The sequence below is a fragment of the Sarcophilus harrisii genome, chromosome 4 (assembly GCF_902635505.1).
Source record: "Sarcophilus harrisii chromosome 4, mSarHar1.11, whole genome shotgun sequence".
Lineage (NCBI taxonomy): Eukaryota > Metazoa > Chordata > Mammalia > Dasyuromorphia > Dasyuridae > Sarcophilus > Sarcophilus harrisii.
Window position 1 is genome coordinate 438,968,199 of NC_045429.1, and position 15,400 is coordinate 438,983,598.

Consider the following 15,400-nt stretch of genomic DNA (forward strand, 5'->3'; position numbering starts at 1 on the left):
TCAGCTTGCCAGTCTGTCGCTTTATTGCTTTAGGGAAGAAAACTGGAAAGCAGGCAGAACCCCCCGCTTACCGGTTTGTCTGGGTGTTTGCACTGGCTGGTCTCTGATACTGGAGAACTCGCCACCATTTAAAGGCTCTCTGAATGTCCCAGAGAGCAGCATTTCAAGTCTCCTTGGCAACAACAAGGCATTACAAGACGTACGCTGGGTTTAGATTCCACAAAAATTTGAACCTTGACCCTCTACTTATTACCTGTGTGACTTTGAACAAGTCATTTAATATCTTCTGGGCCTGAGCTGCTTTGAGAAAATGAGATGGGAACTAAATGCCTTCCAACATCCCTCCTATCTCCATTCCCTGATCTGGTTTGGAGGGAGCAAGAAAAGGCTCTAGGACGTCGATCGGAGGTTGGGGCTGATCAAGCTTTGGCTAGAGAAGATCGGGAATATGGCCTGACCTTGGGATCATCACTTAGACCTTTCAGAGTGCTTTCCCATCAGGGATGGAATCACAGCGTTTCCCAGAGACCCAAGAGACCAGCTCTTCCAGCCCTTATTCTCCCTCTGGCAGCATCCCTGAAGGAGACACCCTAGTCTTTTGTTGGGCAGCTCAATGTAAACGAATTTATTCTTTGAACCATTCCAAGAGTTGGGCGAAGTAGTTAGGTTAGTTATTACAAAAGGTGGTACAGAGTGGATAGTCAGATCCAGCCTCAGACACTCAGCTGGGGTAAGTCATTTCCCTCAGTTTGCCTCAGTTTCCTCATCTATAAAAATGAGCTGGAAAAGGAAATGGCTAACTCCTCCAGTATCTCTGTCAAGAAATGGCTGTCATTTCTGCCACTTGGGGTCAGACCCAAATGGGGTCATGAAGAGTCAGTCATGAAAGACTGAATAACAACAAAAGGGTTCTTAACCTTTCTGTGTGATGGATCCCTGTGGCAATCTGAGGAAGATCCTCCTTTCTATGGGCCCTTGCTTGGAATAATGTTTTTAAATGTATAGAATAACAAATTATATTGAAATAGAAGCATCAAAATATTCTTTAAAAAGCAAGTTCATAGAAGCCAGGTTAATCCCCCTCTTCCCTCCCCTCCTCCCCCCCGTCACCTAGATCATCCGGCCTATAAAGAATGGGGCAATGATTCTGGGATTCTGGGAGTGGGATGGGGCAGGGGGAAGGCAGCTCTCAGGAGCTTCTAACGAACATATTTTCTACTTGGCTGCTGATGGCCCACAGTCAGCATGGCTAACTCAGAACCAGATGTTTGCTGAGTCCCGCATCCCGGTACTCTTGGAACCCATTACACTCTGGGGACGTCCCTGCCTTGGGAGGATGCAGGTGAGGGGCTTGGAGCGCCTGGGAGATAGTGGGGGCCATGGTGGAGGTCTTGTTAGGCGGGCTGCAGCAGGGACCAGGAGGCAGGGCCAGCAGGAGAAGGAAGGCCGAGGGGGGGGGGCTCTCCAGGGGAGAAAAGTTCTGGAGGGTCCCGGAGGCCCCGGGGAGGCTCCTGACTGGAGTGCTGTCTGGCCTGAGAAATCCTGTGGCCGGAGAGTGAGACATTGAAGTAACAGGAGCGATTACAGCTGAAGCTTCACACTGTTTACATCGTCCCTCAGGGACTCCCGAAAGTCGATTTGCGGGAGAGGTGTCGTACTGAAAGGGGCCGGGAAGGAGGCAGGCGGGAGCCACAGCCTTCCTGAGAAAAAGGGGCTCTTTGGGCCTGCAGCGTGGGGGCCAGGGGCAGGGGAATAATGGGAGCCGATGGCCAGGAGCGTCCCGTCGGACCCGGCATCTGTCTGCAGTCTGAACTGTGGGTGAGCCGACTGGGGGGCCGCCCCCCTTCTTCATGGACTCTGGTTAGATCCGAGGGCCCGCTCCTGGGAGGGGGGAGACGCTGGCACTGAGAACAGCCTGTGCCTTAGACTGAAAAAGTGTGAGCTTCTCACCGGGAGAGCTGTAAATACCCGCAGAAGGAGCATGGAGAGCGGCTGCAGGCGGCAGCAGAGAGGGGCTCACACCCTGGGAGCCTGGGGGGTTAGGCGCTTGGGTAAAGAATAAAAAGCACCTCGAGACCTCGTGCCCCCAGCTTGGGGGAGAATGCCACGGAGCAGGCTTAAAAGGAGGGGGGCAGGCTGACTGGGGGGGAGGGGGGAGGGGAATTAATGGCTCCAGAGATCCCAGTCACATGGGCAGGCCTCCAGGAGAGGCTTCCTTTATTCCAGGATTAGGGTGAATCCCCTTGGGGGCTGCACCCAGGTGGCGGCTGAGATGCTGAGGCTCCGGGACCAGGTGCAAAGGGAAAGGATCAAGAAAATGGTGCCCCCTCCCCTGGTCACGGAGCTGCCCTTGTCAGCAGCAGGAAGATTGTGGGAGGTGGGGACCCCGCTGGAGCCCCGAACTCCACAGCTGCAGCCTCTCCTCCGGAGAGACCCCTTTGCTCTGGCTGGAGATCAAGGCCCATAGTCCTGGAACACACACACACACACACACACACACACACACACACACACTCTGCCACAATCCCTCTGAAGTGCTCAGGGAATGATTGGCAGACATGTTGCCTCGGTGACATATATGTGATGGGTGAGGGTGAGGACTAATTTCTGTCTCCCTCTTCTCCTCTTTCTCCTCTTCTTATTCCTCCCCTCCTCTCTCTCACCTGTTTCTCTCCTCTTCCTCCTCATTTTCCTCCTCCCCTCCTCTCTCCCCCTTATCTTTCTGCCTCTTTCTCTGTCCCCCACTTCTCTCTGTCCCTCTGTATCATGTCTTTCTAACCCTCTTCCCCTTTGTCTTTCTGTCCCCATCTCTGTCTCTTTTTGTCTCCCTTCCTTTTTCTTTCTGTCTCTCTCTATCATGTCTTTCTAACCCCCTGCCTCTGTTATTCTCTTTCTTTTGTCCCGTTTTTCTTTGTCTCTGTCCCTCTCTAGCATGTCTTTCTAACCCCCTGCCTTTTTGTCGCTCTCTTTCTTTTTGTCTCCCTTCCTCTTTTTCTGTCTCTCTGTCCCTGTTTCATGTCTTTCTAACCCCCTGCCTCTTTGTCTTTCTCTGTCTTTTTGTTCTCCTTCCTCTCTTTCTCTGTCTGCCTCCCCCTTCTCTTCTATTTCTCTTCCTGTCTCCCTTTTTCTCTCTTCTCTGTCCCTTTCTCTCTCTCCCTTTGGTTGACTGAAGTGTCTCTGGTTCTTTTACTTCATATATATCCCATATGCACCTGCTTATTTCCACCTTGTCTCTTCCATTAGAATTTAGGCTTCTTGAGGACAGAGCTATTTTTGCTTGCCTTTGTACCCCAGCATTTAACAGCGTATCTAGTAGCACTTAGTAAATGCTTATTTACTGACTGTGTATCTCTTTTTGTTCAATTGCTTGAACAATTTTTTTTATACAACCAAAAGCCTTGTTTAGTGCTTGTCACATGGGATTTTTCTGCAGACTGCTTGACTCTAGTACAGAGATTCTTAACTTGGGGTTCAGGTACCTCTAAGAGGCCTGAAGGTAGATTTCAGGAAGTCTGTGAGATTGAACAGAAAAAAAAATACACCTTCATTTCAGTACATTTAATGTCCTTTATATTTTTGTGGATGCATTTAAAGACAAGATTCTGAGAAAGGGTCCATAGGCTGCAATGAGCTTTTGTGCTCCCTGAAAAGGTTAAGAACCTCCAGTTTTAGTGGAAGTGAGCAGCTAAGGGGTGTGTGTGTGGGGGGGCATATCTCTTTGAAAGAAGAAGGTAGTTTCATTTTGGACTCCCCCCTCCTCCTTAACACACACACACACACACACACACACACACACACACTCACACACAGGAGAGGTGACCCAGGGCTGACTGCCTCTAAATGACTCCTGTACCTGTGCTGTACTTGGGCATTCACATTTCCTTCTTCCTTAGTGTCTGTCTCTTGGGAAAAGACACTTACAGAGATTGAAGAGTTTAATATATCTCCCTCTCCCTCTCACTTTACTGAGACTCTGAGAGGGCATAAGCTGCAGCTGCAGCTGGCAAGGTCTGTGGGGTGCCTCTGGAGAGGGACGGGGGGATCATTGTGGGGGGGCCTTGATTTCGGAGGTACCGTGACCCTAGCACAGCTCTTCAGTGGTGAGGCAAGATGGCCCCATGCAGTAGTCCCTTGGAATAGATGCCCATTTCCCTAAAATAACAACAACAACAAAAACCTCCCTAAAAAGAGAGACCTGCTGGCTATTTAGTGCTTAGGTCTAATGAGGAATGAACACTGACCAAGAGGCTACAAGCTGGGTCTTATAAGTAATTGGGGGGGATGGAGGGAAGGTGGTGATTTTTTTTTTTAAGGTAAGAGGCTTTTTAACCAGCAAACTTGAAGACCTCTCAAATCATCCACTGCTCCTGAACGAGGGCCCTTGTGGGCTTAAGCCCCTCACTCCCACAGAGCCTTTCCTGGCGGTGGTACACCTACTTCCTGGCCCTTGTCCACTCAGCTGTGAGAGGTGCCCCTGGGGCATCCTTGTCCCCCTTCACGGGTGGCCTTTCTGGGAACATTAACTTCCCTTATTTCCAGCAGCCCCGTCGCCAGAGTCAGACAAGGACTCGGGGAAAGCAGGTGGGCACTGGGCCGCACTGAAGATTTCTCTATGCAGAGCAATAACTCTAAATGGATGGTGGCTTAGATTCGCTGTGAGTTATTTAACCAACAATGGATGTTTATGTATATTTTTTTAGAACTTGTATTTATTAACAGCCTGAAAGGGAGGAGGATGGGAAGATTTATACAGAAGGAGTAGGGAGTTAAAAGGGACAATTAGAGGAGCAGAAAGAGATATTGAACAAGGAATTGCAGAGGATATTTTAACGCACAATCAAAGGTTCTTGAGATATTCTCTGAGCAGACAGAAGGTAAAAGGGAAAATTGGCCCATTACGAACTGATGGTAGGGAATTGGTGACATGGGATAGAGTAATGGCTGATTGGTTAAACAGCTATTTAGAGGCTGACTTTTCAAAGAGAGGAAAGATGGGGCTGGAGCTGGGGTTGGGGAAAAACCAGACAGGAGGGAGATAAACACAGGGAATGACTGAGCCCATTAAAGCCCAGAAGCCTCCTTTAGGGAAGAGGGAGACAATCTCCCCAGTTCCAAACTCGGCTGTACCCCTGAGAAGTGGGGAGAAGGGGAGAGCGCCCTGTTGTTTTATTGCCGATGGTCCAAAATGAATGTACAGACCACGCGACTTCTATCTGATCACTCTATGTAGTTAGTGCTTTTCCAGCTTAGGGTCCACTTTTTTTTTTTCTCAGTGTTTGTTTCTCCTTAGGCCTGAGCACCAAAAAACAGGCCAGGGTCTCCTCCCTCCCCCTTTAGGGAGATGGCTCCCATTTCAAGGCATTTTCTATATCACCACTCGAGGGCTGTGCACCTCCTAAATCAATGCCCCCTCCCTCTTGAGGCACTCTATAGGCTTCAGCAGCTGCAGCTGCAGCTTAGGCCCTCTCAGGGGCTCAATAAAGCGAGAGGGAGAGAGAGAGAGGAGGTTTTAAATCAACTTGTGCTGTGTAATGGACCCCTTTGGTGGTCTGATGGACCCCTTATGGGAATAATGTTTTTAAATGCATAAAATTAAATGCAGGGAATTCCAAAGGAAATTCATTGTATTAAAACACGATTATCAAAAAAAATTTTAAAAGCAAATTTGTGCATGTATTTATAAGGTGATTGTTGTAAAGATCAAATATATATAGAGAGAAGGGGGCAGCTCGATGGTGCAGCGGATAGAGAACCATCTCTGAAGTCAGGGCTTGAATTCAAAATCCAGCCTCAGTTACTAGCTGTGTGATCCTAGGCAAGTCACTTAATCCCAATTGCCTCACCAAATAATAATAATAATATCTCTATAGAGTGTTTACAAATCTTAAAGCACTATAGGATCACATTTATGTAATATATATTATAATCAGAGCTCGCAGCTCACTGTGATTATTAGTGCCAGAGGATTTGAATCTTGGTCTTCCTGACTCCAGATCCAGCTCTCTCTTCACTTCCCCACACAAACAGGCTTCTCCTACACCATGTCTCCAAAACATGACTAATGAAATTTGTTTGTCACGTCCATCCATATTTATAATGGCTTTTATTTTTCCTGCCTCCTCAGAGAATTTGAACAGAAAATAAAATTGAGTTAAAAAAGCAAACAAACATGTTGATGGACTCCTGTTGGAGGCTCTTGACAGTGACTTCATAGTACCGCGGATGGGGGCTGATGGTAGGCTGACAGGATGCAGCTCCTCCACATAGGTGAGCCAGCCTAGTGTTCAACGCCCTTCCCGGTTTCACCCTTTTCTTGTAGCCAGGAGTCCCCGCTCCCCGCTTCCCACCCCTAGCACACACTTTCCTCCCTCTGGGTCTTTGTTCTGTCTTTTCTCTCGCCCGGAACACAAGGTGATCTTGAGGGTCCGGCCCAAGTTGAACCTCCTCCTTCATCCTTCCTTGCCAGCCGGATTCTCCCTCCCGAACGCCTCGGGCATTTGTCAAGGCAATTTTGTATTCTTACCCATTTTGCTCAGGTCTTCTCACCTCGTGGAGACTGCAGGTGCCATAGATCTCACCCCTTTGAATCTCCCACAAGGCACTGCTGCTCCGTGGAAGATGCTCAGTCGAGTCAGACATCATCCAGGGGCAGTTTGGGGGTTCCCAAGTGGCGAACAGCACTGAGCAGAAGAGGAACCCAGGGTACTCCTGGGAAGGGCTTTGGGTACTAATGTTCATCCTATTCTTGATAAAGGGGGCAGGGAGGCTGGCAGACACACAAGTGCCTTTGCCGGGTGGTCACCCTGGGGGAAGCTAGTACAGACAGAGAAGCAAAGGGAGCCGGACGACTCCTCAAAGAGAGAGCCATTAGCGAGCTCCACTTTGAGAAGCAGCAGGTGTCTGGGAATAGGCTCTGGCCCGCGTGGGTTTCTGGGGAACGGTCCCGATTTGTTGGCCTAGTGGAAGGCTCTGGCTAAGGAGAACTTGCAAGTTTTGATGGGGAAATGCTGGCCAGTGCCAGGGTAAGGGAAGGGGTGGAGCGTGTGCGCTCTTGTGCGTATGGAACCGAGGTGAGGGGCGTCCCACAACCCAGAGCTAGACCCCAAGGAGAAAATGGGCAGAGCTATGGGGCTGCCTAAAAGAGGGCCTGACCTCTGGCTCCAGGGGGCTGATGGCAGCCAAGAGCTTCCTCACGCTATCCAAGCTCCCTTTTATACTAATGAGAGAAAAGGTGGGAGAGACAAAGCTTCAGATAATAGGAGGGAGCTTCCAGGGGAGGGAGATGGGGGCTGGAACACCTCAGCTGGGAGAATTTGGGGGGTCTTAATGGACCCAGAAATGGGAACCCCGAGCGCCTCAGAGTCCTGCCCCCGGCAGCCAAGCTAGGGCCCACGCGAAGAGCAGAAGGGAGTGGCAGCCCGGAGCAAGAACCCCCCAGAATGGTGGGCGCCGGGCCCTCCCTTCTCAACCACTTTGTCATCCTACTTGGGCTTGTTGGCAGTCCTCTCACTGTGGAGAATGGAAGCTATTGACTGACAAGTGATGTAATACACAGAGGAGTTGACTTTATTTCCGCTACCTTTTAGAGGAAAAGCTACTAAAAATATAACTCGGGTTCTGGGCCCCACTGCCTCACCTCTAATAACATTCGGCCACGAGAGTCGGCCGGCCTTGGTGGAGCTGGGTCATTTATAAAACATTAGCATCCCTTGTACTGACATTTCACTTTTCATATTACAGGACTTAGCGAGTCTTTTTAAAAAAAATTAATAAAGTGCTTATAGCCTTCATTTTCCCACAGAGGGCTTTGATGTCCAAAGTTGGAAATGAAATCAGGAACGTAACAATATCCTCTGGTTGTAAGGGATGGCCGGGACTGTTGCACTGCCACCGGTTAGAACACGGGGGACCCTCGGGGGAGTGATTAAAGACTGGAGATTATTTGTCCTGGCTTCTTTGGGTCTCCCTTTAGTGGAAGTCTAAAGCTCTATAGCCAGATCTGAGGCAAACTAGGTCCTCCTGCCCTCCTCTTTGGGTATCTTTTCTTTAGCCTTGGAAGCAGCTCTCCGTGATATTGGGCTCCCTTGTCCCCCCTCCCTCTATAAGGACTCTCTCCCTCCCTCACCCCCCAGGTTCCGTTTACTCCTGGCTTTTCCATGGCAGAAGCAGAGGATTTCCTGCTGAGCCTCCTAAAAGAGCCCCCACTGCCCCAGGACATGGCTGTCCCCTTCTAGCCACGGACACCCTCTGGAGTCCATGAGCCTCAGCAGCGCAGCCAGCTGGTCCCGGGGCTTCTGGGAACAGGCCAGAGAGGAATCAGGACCAGCCTGTTCAGCAGAAGCAGTGCCGACCCAGCTCAGGCAGCGAGTGGGGAATGAATCATGTTCTGTGCGAGGGAAGATCTGGAGAACAAGTGGTTTTTCTCTTTTTTTCCCCTTCCTTCCCTTGCTGTCCCTGTGAGTCAACGTGCCCCTGTTCCACACGTCTCCGATCCACCAGCAAACGCGCCATTTTTTTCAGAGCTGTGCCCAGGCTCTGCAGGCCCCACATAAGCCCAGAGATCTGTCACTCCTTCAGGAATGTTGGGTTAGGAAATGAAAAACAGACCTTTCTTGTCCAAGATAAATTTTTTTTTTATTGTTTTTCTCTCCCTAATTGGATTCAGTGTTTCTTTCCTCTCACACCCTCTCTGATGGGGAAATTTGTGTTTGCTGTTTGTGCAAAATGCAGAAAAAATATCAACCCTCATGTTGCGGGGACAGGGTGATGATGGGGAGGTGGGGCTGTGCTAAGGTGGTAGGGAGATGCGGCCACCGGGTGCTGGGGTCAAGGATAGAAACGGACCCTCAGGCTCCATCCTCGCTCTACTCCTTTCCCCATCTCTTAGCTATGGCAGGTTTTTCCATTCTGTGTTCCTGATCCTAAATCTCCTTAGTCTGTTAATCAGGAGACATGGCCCTCAAGCAGGGCAAGAGTGAAGGCCCCCCCTCTATCCTGCAGGGACCCCTTGAGTGCTAGGTCCCTGTTACTGCTAGAACCTTCCCTCCAAGATGACTCCCAGGACTTACTCATCTTGAATTTAGGGTTAGTTATCCTACCTTTTATTCCTTTCCCCATCTCTTAGCTATGGCAGGTTTTTCCATTCTGTGTTCCTGATCCTAAAATCTCCTCAGTCTGTTAATCAGGAGACATGGCTCTCAAGCAGTGCAAGAGTGAAGGCCCCCCCTCTATCCTGCAGGGACCCCTTGAGTGGTAGGTCCCTGCTACTGCTAGAACCTTCCCTCCAAGATGACTCCCAGGACTTACTCATCTTAAATGTACAGTTACTTGCATTTTCTCCTCCCCAATAGAAAGTAAGCTCCTTGAGGGCAGGGACCATATTTGCCTTTCTCCGCCCCTTCCCCAGGACTTAGCACAGTGATGCTGGATGATGATGTGTCTTAGGACACTGATGGTTTCCCTGCCCTCCTGTAGGATCCTTTTCCCTTCCCGAGTCTTAAGGAGAGTCACCAGTTGAGTTAGAGTTAACGATTGGGGATGAGTCTTTATGCTCCTCTTCTCTTGCTCCACTCATCGGTGAATTCTAGGCTAGCTACACTGTCCACACCTGTTGGACTAACACTGTTTAAAACGGCTTCACTCCTCAGTTTATAAACAAAACAAGCCTTTTCCTTTCCCCCTCCTCACTCTGTTCATTCCCTAGGGGCCTGGTTCATTAGGAAGCCCACAAGCTGTTGGATTTTCTTTCCCCTCCTCGGGCACAGAAGTTGCTCCAGGAGGTGTGAGGGGGTGTTGGGGGGAGGGGAGGTAGATGGGAATTCATTGCATATAAAAAGTGCCCTAAGCCACTAAGAACATTGGTCCCCTGAAGTGCCTCTAGCCACCTTTCAGTCCCTCCACAATCCCCCCCCCCCCGCCCCCCAAACCTTGGGCAGAGCCAGGGTCAGGTTTTATAAGTATGGCTACCAAGTTTTTCTAGACCAAAAAAAAAAAAAAAATTTCATAGACCTTTTTCCCCCACTAAAAATTCACCAATACAATCCTTAGTTTCAGCAGGTATCATTTCCATATAGTTTATAAACATGATATAAGATGTACAGTTCGATAACTGAAGGGGGAGGGCCTGTGCATTTATATATATAGAAAGAGAGAGAGTATATATATAAGTGAACAGTTAGGAAGCCCCACCTTCTGCAAGAGCCTCAGTGCTCCCGGGGAAGTTCTGAATCCCGGCCTCCCACAATCTTTCCTTTGGTAGTCGGCTCCTCGGGAGCCCAGCGTTCCAGCTAATAGGCCAGGGTTGCCTGAGACACAGGAAAAGTGCGAGGCCTGAACCCCTCGGGGCCAAAGGGGGTCCAAGGATGGCCCACAGGAGGTGCGGACCCGCTCAGGACTTCGGGGTCCCGCTCATTTCTCTCGGGGCGATGTCTTGCTCCGTCCCAGAAGGGTGGGGGTCTTTCAGACCCCTTTAAAATTACAGGGTTTTGTAGAGAACACAGCTCCTGTCTGTGTGTTTGTCCAGTTGTCGCTAATGAAGGATTAGCTTGTGTCTTTTTTTTTTTTAATGTTTGTTTTAATCTCTTCCCTTGGGTTGGCAGTTTCAGTGGGTGCTCGGACAGGGCCATTTGTGACAGCTGGGTTGCTAATGCCTCTAATCCCCTTCCACCGTGGGTGCTGTACAGTTTGGGCTGGATAATCCACTGGGCTGTGGACGGAGACCGACCAAAGCCTCCGCCATGCTTTCCCCGGAACCGGCAAATCCTCCGTGTAGAAAAAAAGAAAAAAGAAATGCTGTTCCTTTGTAGATAGGTGGCAGTGCCCCGCGCCAGCTGCCCTCCCCGGCTCTCAGCGCAGGGTGACCGCCAGCACCAGGATCCAGGCCAGGAGGGAGGCCCTGAGAGCGCCGCCCCGGGACGCCTGCTGCACCCCGCTGGGCGAGAGGATGGGGGTCCTCCGGGCGCACTTGCCCTTCTTTTTGGGGCGGGCCGTGGGCATCATGTCGAAGCCGAACTTGTGGTGGTAGTCGGGCACGTAGTCCTGGAGCTCGTGGCCGTTTTTGCGGGCCCCCCCGGGCCCGGGCTTGGAGATCTGGTTCCGATTTCTGTAGCTGGTACAGTTCTTTCCGGGCTTCCGGGAGCCCGGGCGCGAGCCGGGCTGGTGGCCGTGGAGGCCGTGCTGGGGGCCCTTCTCCTTGGGGCCGCCGTGGGCGGGGTGGTGCTCCTTGCGGGCCGCGCGGTCCGTGGTGCTGAGGGTGTGGGATTTGAGCTGGTGCAGAGACTCAGCCCCCGTACAGTTCCTGAAGTCCTGGGCCTGGAGCAGCTTCAGGTCCCGGCCCTGCATGGGCTCGGGGGAAGCGCAGAGCACGCTGGAGCTGGAGCCCCGGAACCTCCGCAGCCATTCCCACAGGGAGCGGGCCCGGCAGCCGCAGTCCCAGGGGTTGCCGTTGAGCCGCAGGAACTCCAGGGCCCCCAGGTAGGTGAGGCAGTCCCCCTGCAGTTCGGAGAGGCTGTTGTTGAAGAGGAACAGGGTGGTGAGCCTCTGCAGGTCGTGGAAGGCCCGCGGCTGCACCAGCTGCAGCTGGTTCTCGTGCAGGAGCAGCCGGTCCAGGTTGACCAGGCCCCGGAAGGTATTCTGGGTGAGCTTCCAGAGCTTATTGCCGTGGAGGAACAAGTGACTGAGGTTGACCAGGTCCACGAAGGTGTCGTCCTGGAGGAACTCGATGTGATTGTCCTGCAGGTAGAGATACTGGAGGTTGTGGAGGCCGCCGAAGATGCCGGCGGGCAGGGAGCCCAGGCCGCACTTGTACAGGTAGAGCGCGTGCAGCTTGGCCAGGCCCTGGAAGGTCTCCGGCGCCAAGGTCCGCAGGTGCCGGTTGTCCCCGAGGTCCAGCTCCTCCAGGTGCACGAAGCCTCGGAAGGTGTCGGGGTCGATGAAGGTGATGTTGTTGGAGTAGATCCACAGGGTGACCATGGAGGGGCTGAAGTGGCCGGGGAGCAGGAAGCCGATCTGGTTATTCTGCAGGAAGATGCGCTCGCTGTCCTCGGGGATGCCCTCGGGGATGGCGGCGAAGTTGTGCGCCTGGCAGCTGACCGTCATGGGCGCGGGGTAGCACACGCAGTCCACCGGGCAGCCCACGCCCGCCTGGAGCTCCAGACCGCAAAGGACCAGGAACAACTTCACATAGTGACCTGTGCCGAGAGACGAGAGCCGGGTCAGGGGGCTTGGGAGAGGGTGGGGGGGGGGCGGCTGAGGGTGGGGCAGGTGGGGGGCCTGAGGGCAGGAGAGGGCAGGGAGAGTAGAGGGACCTGAGGGCGGGCGTGGGGGCGGGGAGGTACGGAGCTCCCTCCCCTGAGAACCTTCACCACTGGCTCAGTTACTTAGCGCACACTTGCCCACATGTAAGTCATCGGGCCCATCCTTCCTTTGCCTTCGAGCCCAGAGTCCCTGAATGGGGCGGGAGGTGGTCAGAGATTTGAGCTAGGCGGGAACTGGGAGGTCGGGTAAGATGGAGGGAGCATGAGAGAGAGAAGATACAGGTTTTCAGAGATGGGCACGGGCCAGATGTGCCCACCCCACGGTGAGATGGGTAAGGCTCAGGCCTCTCCACCAGGCCCCAGGCTCCTTGTAAACAGTTCTCCAGCCTTTAGCCTTGTCGGGGAGTCACGGGGCTGCAGAAGCTAAGATGGAGAAGGAAGCTTAATAATCATGGAATCCCAGTCCATCCCCCACGTCCCCCTCAGCTGCTGGGGTGGGGAGGGAAGGGCCTGGGAGAGAATTGTCTTTTAATCATTCCCCTCTTCCTCCACCCTCAGTCCCCATCCAAAGCCTCTGCAGGGGGTCCCTTTGTGAGAGGGGAGAAGCAGGCCATCCATAGTCTCAGCGATACCAACGCTAGGGTGAGGTTGGAGAGAACAGGGCCCCTGGGGAGCGAGAACTAGGCCAGAGCCATGGAGATGAAGCTGCTGGTCCCCAGGACTTCTCCCCCTCCCCCCAGCTGACTCCTGGCCCCATTGCCAGCCCGAGGGCTCCTCCTTGGCCACGAATATCTCAGGGGAAGAATGTGAAAGGACCAGAAAAAGATGGAGGAGCCCAGATGAACGATTAACGAGGAGGGTGCTTGCCACTAGCAGGGAGGAGGAGGGCTGACCCTCAGAAACAGCTGCGATCTCCCAGCGTCCCTGACCCTCCCCTGCCTCTCCCCCTCCCCCTCCCCATCTCAGCCTTTGTTTTCCCTTCCCACGCTCATCCCCTGCTCCCTGACCCTCGTGGTCCCTGCCCCAGCGCTCCATTTCCCCTGATGCTCAGCCTCCTCGCTGGCCCTGGCTGTGATGAGCACTTGCCCCTGTCCAGAGCACTTCCTCTGTAGCTCTTTCTCTAATTGGGCATTAATTAGGCATTCGTTAATGGATCCTTAAAATAATTTATTTTCGGATGTGTCCAGCCTGTGGTCGGATAATAGCCCACGCTCATTATTAGCCCAGCCTCATTACAAATGTTCATCATTACCTGCTACTTTGCCGGGTGGCTCAGCGGTCATTGTAAGTGGAGATCTCCTCCCATTGCATTATTAATGAGGGAGGGCTCTTTCTCTCCACAGACTTTCCTCGTTAGGGGGAAGGGCTGGATTTCGGGACCTTTGTCTCACTCTCCATCCCCCACCCCAATATAACAGCAGCTGGCGCTTCGAGGGCTGCTCAGAGGGTGCAAAAGCCTTTGGGTCAGCGGCCTGGGGGTGGGGGTGGGTGGGAAGGACTGGGGTCTCTCCATCTCCATTTCATGATGAAAAACCCCAGGATTTATTCAGTTCTTGTCGCCAGGCCCTAAACTCTGCCCAGACGGACTCCGACGTGTGGCTCTATTTGCCACTTACCCCGACAAACGCCACGCCTGGAACTTTGGTCCAGACCCGAGCTTTCCTCGGCGTCGATGAGGTTCCAGGTCCCCCGAGCCTGGATTGCACTCCCTCCCTCCCTCCCTCCCCCCCTTTTGGGATCCCTATTCCTCCTTCAAGGCTCTGCTCAAACTCTGCCCCCCCCTTCATGCTAATTATTGCTCTTCTACGGAAATGGCTTTATTTCTATCTGCTTTGTATTTTGTATTTGCGTGGCCTTGGAGCGAGGAAAAACTTTGTTCCAGGCCAGGGTCGGCCACACCGACTGCGGAACCTCAGTTTCTCTTAGTTGTCAGAGTGGGCCGCAGACCCGCAGTGTTGAAGGGAGTTTCCTTACGTAGGAGTCTCTCCCTCAATGAACGTGTCTTTTCCCTATATACGTGTATGTTACTCCACCGGGGACTGGTTTTTGCCCGTCTCTCGGTGCCTGCTGCACTTCTGGCAATTCTTTGGTGTCTAATAAATGTTGAATGAATGAATGAAGAACTGCCTGGAGCACAGGTTCTGCCGACTCTCTGTATCTACCGGCGCTGCTTCTCTCCAAGTTTTGACATTTGAAATATGTGCATTTATAGAAGGGGATGGGAAGGAACTTCACTGAACCAGGGGATTCCCCTCCCAGGGCAAGTCGGCGGCTTCTGGGGGGCGAGTTAATGGGACTCGGGGTCACACGGAATCAGGCCCGGGTTGGGGCTAACTGGAGCCGCTGAGAAGGGTCTCTGCTGGTCCCCGCCTTCTCCAAGGGCTCGCTCTGGCAGCTGAGCGAGGGGAGGGGGAGAGGAGAGACACGCCAAAAAGCCACCCAGTTCCTCCCCACCCCCCCATGCTGTCCATGGGACAGACGGAGCCGGGGACTTGACTATCTGAGCCCCCTGGAATCCCTCACGCTTCTGGAAGCTGTCCATCCTCTCTCCTTGGATGGAAGGATGGGCCAGTGGCACTCCCCACCCCCACCCCCACCTTCTTTTCTCTTCCTGGGATCTTTGGAGCTCTCACCCGGCACAATGACCTTCCCAGGGAGGTCCCACCCTGGAGACGGGAAGGTGTGGGGTGCCAGGGGGAGGGGGAGGGACCGAACCTTATTGTCCTCTCCCCTCTCTGCCTCCATCTTTTCCTCCTTCCCTCCTTTCTTAGATCCATCCTTCCCTCCTTCCCTCCTTCCCTCCTTCCTTCCCTCCTTCCTTCCCTCCTTCCTTCCCTCCTTCCATCCTTCCCTCCCACCGCTCTTCCCTCCTTTTATCCTGTCCTCCGTCCTTCCCTCCCCGGCCGCCCTCCCTCTCTCCTCCCTCCTCTGCTCGCCCCGCCAGCTGCAGGCCCTGCCCTCCGCCGTGGGCCTCTCGGCTCCCGCTGCCGCCCCCCTCGTTTGCTGCAAACGGGCTCGTAAATAAGTGACAGCTCCCAGCTGTTGGGAGTTATGGGCTCCCAGAGAGTGACAGCTGCTTCCCGTCCCCCTCCCCCCGCCCGCCATCCCCCGCTCCCGCCAACAGAACGTTTCCAGCCCATAAAAAT

General features: G+C 53.1%; 1 protein-coding gene across 1 annotated transcript in view; it reads right to left on the reverse strand.

The window, feature by feature from the left end:
• Window positions 1-10,043: 10,043 nt before the first annotated feature.
• RTN4RL1 (reticulon 4 receptor like 1) overlaps window positions 10,044-15,400 on the reverse strand; it is a 128,923-nt gene continuing 123,566 nt past the window's right edge. The window contains exon 2 of the mRNA XM_031967797.1: window positions 10,044-12,188. Coding sequence (XP_031823657.1) covers window positions 10,846-12,188 — 1,343 coding nt within the window. The 3' untranslated portion in view covers window positions 10,044-10,845. The remainder of the gene's footprint in view (window positions 12,189-15,400) is intronic.